The sequence below is a fragment of the Macadamia integrifolia genome, chromosome 5, assembly GCF_013358625.1.
Source record: "Macadamia integrifolia cultivar HAES 741 chromosome 5, SCU_Mint_v3, whole genome shotgun sequence".
Classification (NCBI taxonomy): domain Eukaryota; kingdom Viridiplantae; phylum Streptophyta; class Magnoliopsida; order Proteales; family Proteaceae; genus Macadamia; species Macadamia integrifolia.
This window is the reverse complement of record NC_056561.1, coordinates 5,367,253-5,377,641: the sequence shown is the minus strand read 5'-3', so window position 1 is coordinate 5,377,641 and position 10,389 is coordinate 5,367,253. Positions and strand designations below refer to the sequence as shown.

The following is a 10,389-nucleotide window of genomic DNA, read 5'->3' as shown; positions in this document are numbered from 1 at the left end:
GCAAAGAGACATGTTTCAATGGTAAAGTTTATTTCATGGTCTTATGCTCACATAGTTAACTAGTTTAGAAGGAAATCATTTTTTTTTCTTAAAAAGAAGAATTTTTTTTTTTTTGGGTGAATGTAAAAAAAAAAAAAGGTCAAACAAGGCCTATACTTTTTCTCCAATGCACATACATACATATATAAAAGTAGCCTGGTTTGGCTAGCTAATTAATCCTATGGTAATTATATCATTTCAACCCCCTTCTCTCTTTCTTTCTTTTTTAGTTATTTATTTAGTTTTTAGTACAAGAACCTCTAAGCCATACACAGGACCCACTTAGAAGCGAGTGCGGATCAAATCCTCATTTTCGTACGGTGTTTGATTTACACTTGGACTCCACTTAATCTCTCTCTTTTTTCAATTAGTTCTAATTCTGATTGGAGTCCAAGTGTAAATTAGACACCAAGAAGTTCTCGTACTATGTTTGATTTACACTTGGACTCCACTTAATCTGTCTCTTTTTTTAATTAGTTTTAATTCTGAGTGGAGTCCAAGTGTAAATCAGACACCAAGAAGGACTTGATCCACACTCCTTAAAAGCTATACAAGAGACCCACATAGGTGATAGGACCATCTACCATGCTTTCAAACTATATATACTCTCCTCCATTTCATTATATGAGTGGACGGAAATTACATTGTGCTAACCACTTGTAGAGATACATTGAAATGTACATTAACAGCTGGTGAAGGCGAAGCTTCCAAAATATGAATAATGAAAAATCTACAAATGGTGATCCCATATCATAACCTAATCTTCCATTTATCTCTTTGTTGGTATTTTACACTCTATGAATGCCAGAGAGCTTAGGAATGGTATTACACCTCAAGCCACAGTTAATCCAAGCAACAGACACAGATGGAAGAACCCCGATCCACTATGCTGCCTCAATAGGTTATCATGATGGATTAAAAGAGTTACTAAAGATAGATACTCTGCCCGCCTATCAACCAGACAACAACTTTGGCCTCTACCCAATTCACATGGCAGCCTCTAATGGCCATAATAACGTAATACACCTTCTCTTTGAACATTGTCTTGGATCTTGGGAGTTGTGCAACGTAAAACGCCAGAATATTCTTCATGTAGCTACTCTCAGTGGCAAGGAAAATGTGGTGACTTACATTAGGAAGACGCCAGTGCTTGAGATGTTAATAAACAAGAGGGATATGAATGGTGATACACCTTTGCATTTGGCTACTAAGGGCTGGCGTTCTAAAGTTGTTGGTGTTCTGACTAGGGACAACAGAGTGAACATGAGCATCATGAACAGTAATTACTTGACACCTCTAGACACTGCCGAAACAAATATTCAGACCTTAGCAACATTTCAAAAGGTTGGTTGGTGCCTTACAAATCCTAAGATTGATATTTCAAATTTGAGAGAGAGAGAGATTGGATCAGGTCCTCGTACGAGAATGTACAATGTTTGATCTATACTTGGAATCCACTCAATGGCTACATCGTATTAATTGACTTGACAAGATTACAACTTAGTGGCAGCTTACATATGAATCCACATAATTGAAAACTCTATAGAGATCTAATAGGATAGGTGGTTTGAGTTGCATTAGGAATCTATTGTCACATGTGATAGTTATAAACATAAATGCAAACCCCTTAGGAATCTCTATCCAAAAAAAAAACTTCTTAGGAATCTATTACATGATAGTTGTAAACATGAATGCAAACTCCGAAGGTGATAAGAGGTTGATAACATATGTAACTTCAATGATACAGGAGTCCTAATAGAAAGATAAGATTGACATCTAATGGAACTCCTACTAGATAGGAGTGGATCCGTCAGCATGGGTGGCTAAAGAGATCGAGGGAAAGTATAACTCGATTTCTTGCTGATACTATGAAAACTTGTTGTAAGAAAAGAGAGGTTGAGTGGATTCTAAGTGTAACCCAAGGGGGTAGCGCAGTTGGTGAGCAATGAACTTGGTACGAGCTGTAAACTCAGACGTCCTAAGTTCGACTCCTAGTAGACACATCTTGGGCCACTCACATGGGGTGTTTAGTGCTCTTCACTGCTTTTCATACGAGAATCTGATCCACACTCTCTCAAGAGATCATAAGTCATAACCATCAGTAGTTAATAATTAAACTTGACTATATATATTTTTTTCCTACGATCCAGTTCCTAACATTGACAGCCTTGAAGATTGCCAATGCACCACGAGCAAGAGATCTAAATGTCTTTGAAGACGAAGCCCAAGTGAGGAAAGGTTTCAAACCACCTACAGGAGAATTTTACAAGGACAGAGTTAACACTCTTTTGCTGGTGTCGACACTTATCGCTAGTAACATTTGCTGCAGGTTTTACAATTCCTAGAGGCTTAAATAGTGATGGTCCTAACAAAGGAATGGGTACAATGCTAACCAATACCAACTTTAAAGCTTTTGTGGTCTGTGATACCATAGCTATGTATTGTTCGTTTCTTTCTGTTTTATCTCTCATATGGTCACAATTAGGAGATGTCAAGCTGATGCGTTCCATTATTGGTTTCACGTTGCCAATGTTGGGAATTTTGTTTTCCATGATGGCTGTAGCATTCGCCGTAGGTCTATGTGTAGTACCAAGTAGACTTCATTGGCTTGCCAATGTTGTCTTGATAATGAGCGTAATCTTCATCATATGTACCTTAGCCTTGTTACTTCCACTCCGTATGCCAATTTGGTCATAGAATCGCTTCTTTCAGAGGATCTCTTATTATTTTCTTTTTCTACTGGTGCCTGCAACTGGAGGTGATAGTGACAACGATGATAGTATAACAACTCAGGAAGTTCACATTGGTTACCAAAAGTGATAGTGCCTGCAACTGGAGGATCTCTAATTATTTTCTCTATCTACTGGTGAATGATTATTGGTATTGTAATATTTCTGTGGTCTTTCTATAATTATGTGACTGTAGTAACATTTATTTATTTATTTTTATTTCTCCTTAGTACACTAGCTGGGGGCTAATAAATGGTGTGTATTTATTATTATATTATCTTGTATATTTTTCCATAAACATGTGAAATAATATGATTGTATTCTTATTGAAAATAGTGTTTTGTCCTCCCAACCTGTACGTTTCTGGATAGATTTACTCTTGACTTCCCTCCACCTCCCTTGCTCCAATGACCATGTCTCTCCGCTGCAACCCCTCCTACCCATTGCATCATCTCCCACAAAACTACTCAGGGTTACCCGTCATTAAAAGAGGGAGAGAGAGAGAAAGTCATGTAATGAAAGCACAATGATAGGCCTGATCCAGATCGAAGGCAATAAGGTTGCACTCAGGAGATATAGGATGCTTAACTTACCCATCTATTTTAGCCTACCAATAAAGTCTTCCGAAATGTAAATGTTATAAGAAAGTTTTCAAAAAAGGCAAAGCCCTCAGTAAAAGAGGGGAGAATGGGGTTAGACAAACAATTTTTTTCTACTTTGCTACATCCACTTTGGCCAAGAGAAAATGAGAGCGGATCATCTGCTCGTACGGTAAATAGGTGTCATGTGTCCAACCTACTTACGGAGGTAATCTTTCGTTAATTTTTTTTATTCAAATTTTTAAATTTATTTTATTTTTCCTATTTTTGAGGAATTTAAAATTATTCAGATTTTATTAACCTTTTTTATCTCCTCTATTTGTGGGGAGTTTCAAATCGTGGATATAAAAACAATCTCTTAAGACAAATTATTACCGATTTTCATTAGTTATATATTTATAACTAATATACATGTACTCATACATGATCAACAAAATGATGGTCGAGAATCTCAAAAAGAGAGAGAGAGAGATTTAAACTCCCCACAAATAGAAGAGATAAAAAAGGTTAATATAATTGAATAATTTCAAATTCCTCAAAAATAGGGAAAATAAAAAAAAAATATTTAAATTTTGAAAAAAAAAAATAACAGAAGGTTACCTCCATAAGGAGGTTGGACACATGGCACTTATTTACCGTACTAGCAGATGATTTTATGAACAGATAATTCGTTCTCAGAGAAAACTAGTCGATAGCACGTCAACGGCCAATGGGAGAGCACATGTGAACATCTTCAACGTGGGGTAGTGTGAGCTTATCATACCCATTGTCATGCTATTGGGTAGCGGATTATTTTATTTTTTTTTCAAATTTAGATGTCCGATTCATTTTGGAATAATAGAAAATTGAATCAGAAAATCAAAACAAGCTTCCATTTCATTTTTATTTTTTTCGTGTGTGTTATAGAAAAATACCAAATAGTCTGCATGAGTATTACCAAATGTGACCCTAACTAAATTGCAGTCTTACAGTACACTTACAACTTAATTACGTACATGTTTAACCGACATTGGTTGATGGTGTCAAACAAATCTCAAATTTTCCACCAAAAAAAAAAAATTCCGAATTGTTATATGTTTAACTGACATCAGTCTACGGTGTTAAACAAATCCCAAATTAATAACTTATAAATTTAAGAGAGTGTGTTCCATAAAAATCAATGTGACTCTTATACCAATGCAATGACTTATGGGAGCGATAATACAAGTATCAATGTTGGTGTGATTTTTGTGTTTCATGAGGAAAGAGATGGTCATTTCACCGCTATATTGTTTCTTCTTAATCAAACATACATAATGATTTGGTTGGAGGAAAGGGTTTGAATTTTATAATAAAATTGAGCCCTACGTCGATTGCGGATACATGCTATTGGTTGGGTAGTGCTCACTGCGTATTCCTTGGATTTTGTACCCCCACTTTTAATGTCTCGTTTTTTACTTTTAAAGTTTGAAGTTTCAATAGATTCCCTAAGCCCTAAATCCACGCTTGAGAATTGGGATCCGACTCCTCATGAGCATTCATCACCCAGGTCTTGTCCATAGCTATCTGGGTGAACGCTATGTGTCTAGGCGATGATCCAACGGTTCTTGGTGCCTTGTTTTCTATGCCTTTGTCAGTGGCTCATTCTTCTTGCCTTCTCTCAAAATGTTGGATCATCGCACGTGGTGCTCTTTTAGATAACTATAAGTTGACCTAGGCGATGAGCACTAACGAGAAGAGTCAAATCCTAAGAACTGAAATTCAATGAAGTAAGTTACTTTCCCCTTCTTGCGGATTTTGTTTGGCGAATAAGAAAGGGTGAGAAATTTATAAGAGTGCACGCAAAATGAAGAAAAAAAATAATATATGTAATTTTTAATTGAATGAAATTTAATGAGAAATAATGAAAATGGAAATAGAGTGAGATTTTATGGAAAGAAAAATATAATGAAATGGAGAAAAAATAAGAGGAGAATAGAGACTTTTTTTTTTTTTTCGGTAGAATGGAGAATAGAGACTTAAACATAAAAGAAATTCACATAAAAAGTACTAAAGAAGTGAATAAGAGAGGATAAGTTGATCTTAGATTAACAAACAATAATAATTTCACTTATTAAAAGATAAAAAATAAAATTCAACCTTTTTTTTTTTTCATTTTCTCCAAAAATAGAGAAGACATTGATTATTTTTACTGGACTCCGATGCTACAATATACTTTTTCATTTTTCAGTTCACGGTCCTACCAAAATTTTTTTTTTAGTTCACGGGAAAAGTATTTCTTCACTCAACCATGTGATTCCACTTGGGAGAGATGGAAAAATCTCTGACAACTGACAAGTAGTACACCAGCCTCCGGTTAAAAAAACTCATAAAATATAGATAATGACAAAGGAGAAGAGGCCAATAAAATGGGAAAGAGAAGTTAAGTCTATAGAGAGAGGCCCTTCCTCTACTGCGTATCCGACCTTCCCCTGGAGAAAGAGGGAAACGGTGACGACGGCCGTGCCGGTTGCAGTTCCGACCTTGGCCCTAGCTATCCTGATCTTCCTGCCAAAAACTCTGTTCCCACAACGCCCCTATGGAATCCGTGCCGCTTCACCTCCCTCCCAGCTGCCCTCATAGTACAGACAATGTAACACCCCGACCGGAATCCATGCCGCCTCCGGTCAATATCAACCTTCATACTATCAGCGACGCTTCCTCCACCTCTGAAAGTGGTTCGTTTGGTGATATGGAATTTCAATCCATGCCGCCTAACCTCCTTAACAACCGTGGTCGTGACGTCGACAATCGATCCATCTCTTCAAGTGATTCTTTTGATGACGATTTTGAATCTGAATCCGACCATATAGTCGCCGCAAGACCCCCAACCACTAAACCCATGCACCCACGGCTACACAGAGCGGTAGTGGCAGGGGATGTACAAACGGTGTCTCTTTTCGAACGTGAGCTTCATCTACAATTGAACCCCCAAAAGAATACGGTTGCTCACATAGCGGCCAGGTTAGGGCACCATTCCATCTTTGAACTTCTCTCGAACCAATGCCCCTCTCTTCTCTGGAAACCAAACGCCAATGGAGAAACTTCCCTTCATCTCGCCGCATGGGCTGGGCAACTAGGCATTGTGAATTTCCTTTTGGATTCCAATCTAGGAGATGTTGAAAGAGGGGATGGAGGAGCTCAACAACTACAATATCTGAGAAAGAAAAATTTGAAAGGGAATACTGCCTTGCATGAAGCTTTGAAAAATGATCAGGAAGAGGTTGCTCGGGTCTTGGTGACAGCAGATCCGCATATTTCGTATTGGGTTAATAACGACGGGAAGTCTCCGGCATATTTGGCTGCAGAAGCTGGTCATCTGCAACTTCTTGAACACATGTTGGGATTGCTTGATGACAGTCACGATCTTCGCCCATGGAAAGGAAGTACACCTCTTCACGCAGCCATTATCAAGAGAGATCGAGGTATTATTCGTTTCCACACTACATGCTTGATTTCACTTTTCAACTTTCAAGTTGGTTTTAGTGATCATTATTCATTCCCCCAACCCTTAGAAAATCTATCTCTAGATCATTATTCATCCGAAAAAAAAAAAAAAAAGAAATTTCTTGATCGAAGGACTTCCCATGAAAACTGTTCTGAAACCCAATCTAGCCACTTTAAACCAATTTTTGGGCACAGATCTCTTTTTGAGTGATCAGTGATCCAGTAGGTAACCGATGTGCACTTGCGAGCAAGGATTTAGTGACTGGTATCGGATTAGATTGGATCGATCACTTTTGCCTTTACTTTTCAAAAAACGTACAGTTTCTTTATGCTTTTACCCCTGAAACGATTTTGATCAATCTGAATCATTCAGTTATTGATATCAGTCTCGAGCAATACCAATACAATAGGTCAATCCAATGCCAATATTAGAACCATGCTTTGGAAGGTGGGGTGTTTGAACAAGAATTGGGATTCTCTCCCACTCAGGTAACCACCCGACCACATCTCACCCATCACCATGGCTGGCGTGAGATGGGTGTTGAACATGTGTGTGCTGTGTTATCGTGGTTAAATCAACAATGAGTCACAAGGAAGATCACCTGATCGTACATGTGAGCATCTAACCCTTTGTCATTTTTGCTTTCAAATATGTCCCTCTTTACTCTTGTAATGGCTGGAAGTGAGACATATGTTGGATGCTCAAATGTACGACCAGAAGATCCAAACTCATGGCCAACCCCCTCCACACCACCCCCCACCCAAAAAAAAAAAAAAAAAAAAAAAAAAAGTTGGGCTGGGTGGGTTTGGTTGACTGTTGATCTTAACCATAGGTCGACCACGCGTTCATTAAAACTTTAAAAACCTGTTTGAGCCCATCCCAACATAAGAAAATCCGAGCAGGCCTAATCTTTCATTCTCTGTTTGTTCATATTTTGCACTACATAAATAACAGAGGTCGTAGGATTGGTGTTAAGGTTCAAGCCAGAGCTAGTCCTGGCAACAGACGCAAAGGGAAGAAATCCTCTGCACTATGCTGCATCAATAGGTTATTTTGATGGGATTATTGAGTTGTTCAAAGTAGATACCCTGCCCGCCTATCAAGCAGACAGCGGTGGCCTCTACCCAATTCACTTGGCAGCCATTAGTGGCCATATTAAGGTAATTCAACTTCTTTTGGAAGGTTGCCCGGACTCTTGGAAGTTGCTTGACAAAGTGAGCTGGAATATTCTTCACATAGCTGCTGGAATTGGCAAGGAAAATGTGGTGAAATACATTCTAAAGACGCCAGCGCTTGAGATGCTAATAAACGAAAGGGATTACAATGGAGATACACCTTTGCATTTGGCAGCCATGGGCAGGCATTCTAAAGTAGTTTGTGTTCTGACTAGGGACAGCAGAGTGAACATGAGCATCATGAACTACAGTAACTTGACTGCTTTAGATATTGCAGAGCAAAAGAGTATCACTGAGAAAAATGGTGCCACTCTAGCGTCATTTCGAAAGGTAGGTGCCTTACCAATCCAAAGATTGATTTTTTTTAATCAATGTGTTTATGACCTTCTCTCTCTCTCTCTCTCTCTCTCTCTCTCATACACACACACAAAAGCACCAGGTGATACAATAGGTGTTTCCGGACTAAGAATATGTTCTCTGCTATTGGGAGAGATTCTTGTTTTAATCATCACTAGTCAAGGAGAAAGAACGCTATCCAATAGTGTTGCATATGCCTAGACACATAGGGGAGTGGAGCCGGGGTATGGACATCTGTTCACAGCCTTGTTCCAATTCCCATGTGTCTAGGCGTTCACAACATTATTGGGTAGCTTTCTTTTTCCCCACTAGTTAATACACTCGATTAATATTAGGGAAAAATGCCTAGAAGGCAGTGTGGCCTCTACACCAAGATACAAGGAGGGGTGAAATGACTGCCCTGCCCTTGTGAAAAGCAAAAATCCACTATTGTTGATGCTTTTGGGTGTACTCCCATTGGTCTTCGCTTTGGTGCACGAGCCATGCTGCCTTTTAGGGAATCCTCTCCCTTAACATTATTTAGCATTCAACTCCTAACAATTTTTTATTTTGATAAACTTCAGCTCCTAACATTGACAGCATTGAGGATTGCCAATGCACCACGAGGCCAAAAGCTAGATGCCTTCCATGGCAGATACAGTTTCCTACCACCTACAATGCCTCCTTTGAAACCACATACAGGGTTTTTTAACAGAACCATAGCTGCCCAACTTTTGCTGGTGTCGACCCTAGTTGCTATAGTAACCTTCATTGCAGGTTTTACCATTCCTGGAGGCTTAAATAGTGATGGCCCTGATCGAGGCATGGCAACAATGTTAACCAATACCAAGTTAAAAGCTTTTGTGATATGTGATACTATAGCTATGTATTGTTCAATTCTATCTGCTTTATCCCTCATATTGGCACAATTAGCAGATGGTGTGCTGATGCGTTCCATTATTGCTTTTACATTGCCATTGTTGGGAATTTCACTTTCTATGATGGCTGTAGCATTCACCACAGGTCTGTATATGGTAACCAGTAGACTTCACTGGCTTGCCATTGCTGTTTTGATCGTGTTCATAATCTTCCTCGTATGTACTTTAGCCTTGTTGCTTCCGCTCCTGATGCCAATTCAGTCACAACATCGCTTCCTTCGGAGGATCTCTTACTATGTTCTCTATCTATTGGCTTCTGCAACTAGGGGTGATAGTGATGATGATATGAGAAGAGGACGAGCTTATTAGGATAGATAATTCATAGTGTATGAACAACTTCTTCTTGTAATATTTCTGTGAACTCTTTATTGTAATGTTTTGATGTCATCTGTTTTTTCTGATAAAATAGATAAGAGAGAAAGAACCTGCCCATCCGGGATCCCATGCAGCCCAGACAAATGGGACAGTGGGGGTGGAGCCGGTGGGCTGTAAAAGAACACACATGACCCTGCGTCGGTTCCCCAATGCCTTCGGTCAACAAACAGAGGATTTGATATTTAATAAGTCTAGCCCATTATTAAGGCCAAAAGCTTTATAACTATTTTTATAACAGTCTGGGATAGGCTAAATCCACAGTTAATAAGCCATGGGTGGAGCTTGGCCCTGAGCAGAACAAAGAGCGAGGCACGATCTGATTATCATAAGCTAAGATAGCCTATCTTACGGTTCAGATGTTACGTGTATATTTGATGGGGAGGTAGTTATATTTAGATGTAATAGGCCGTTGTTTAAAGTAAGTATAACTCTTATTTGTGTGGGAGGGGTTGTAGTTAAGTAACCTCCTTTATCTTAGTCTATTTATAGGAAAATAATAAGAAAATGACTTGAAAGACAAAAAAATGTTCCTACAAGAATGAGGTCATGGCTTTCTAGTGAAAAAAAATAAAAAAATAGCATAGACACTCCGCAAGAGTATTACCAAATGGGACCTCAGCCAAATTGCACTCTTGGAATAAACTTATTTTCGGTAGAAACTCCTCAAATTAACTTACAATATAATTATGTGTTGAACAGACATTAGTTAATGGTGTCCCAAATAAAAAAAAA

The 10,389-nt window shown here is 38.6% G+C and overlaps 1 protein-coding gene and 1 pseudogene across 1 annotated transcript; both read left to right on the top strand.

Annotated features, from left to right (window-relative positions):
• The first annotated feature begins 858 nt into the window (after window positions 1–858).
• LOC122079932 lies at window positions 859–2,736 on the top strand (annotated as a pseudogene).
• Window positions 2,737–5,752: 3,016 nt separating this feature from the next.
• Window positions 5,753–9,669, top strand: LOC122079436 (protein ACCELERATED CELL DEATH 6-like). Its single transcript, XM_042645909.1, has 3 exons — window positions 5,753–6,810; window positions 7,788–8,338; window positions 8,929–9,669. Exons 1-3 carry the CDS (start codon window positions 5,925–5,927, stop codon window positions 9,589–9,591), a joined length of 2,100 nt encoding a protein of 699 aa, XP_042501843.1. The 5' UTR covers window positions 5,753–5,924; the 3' UTR covers window positions 9,592–9,669.
• Window positions 9,670–10,389: the final 720 nt, after the last annotated feature.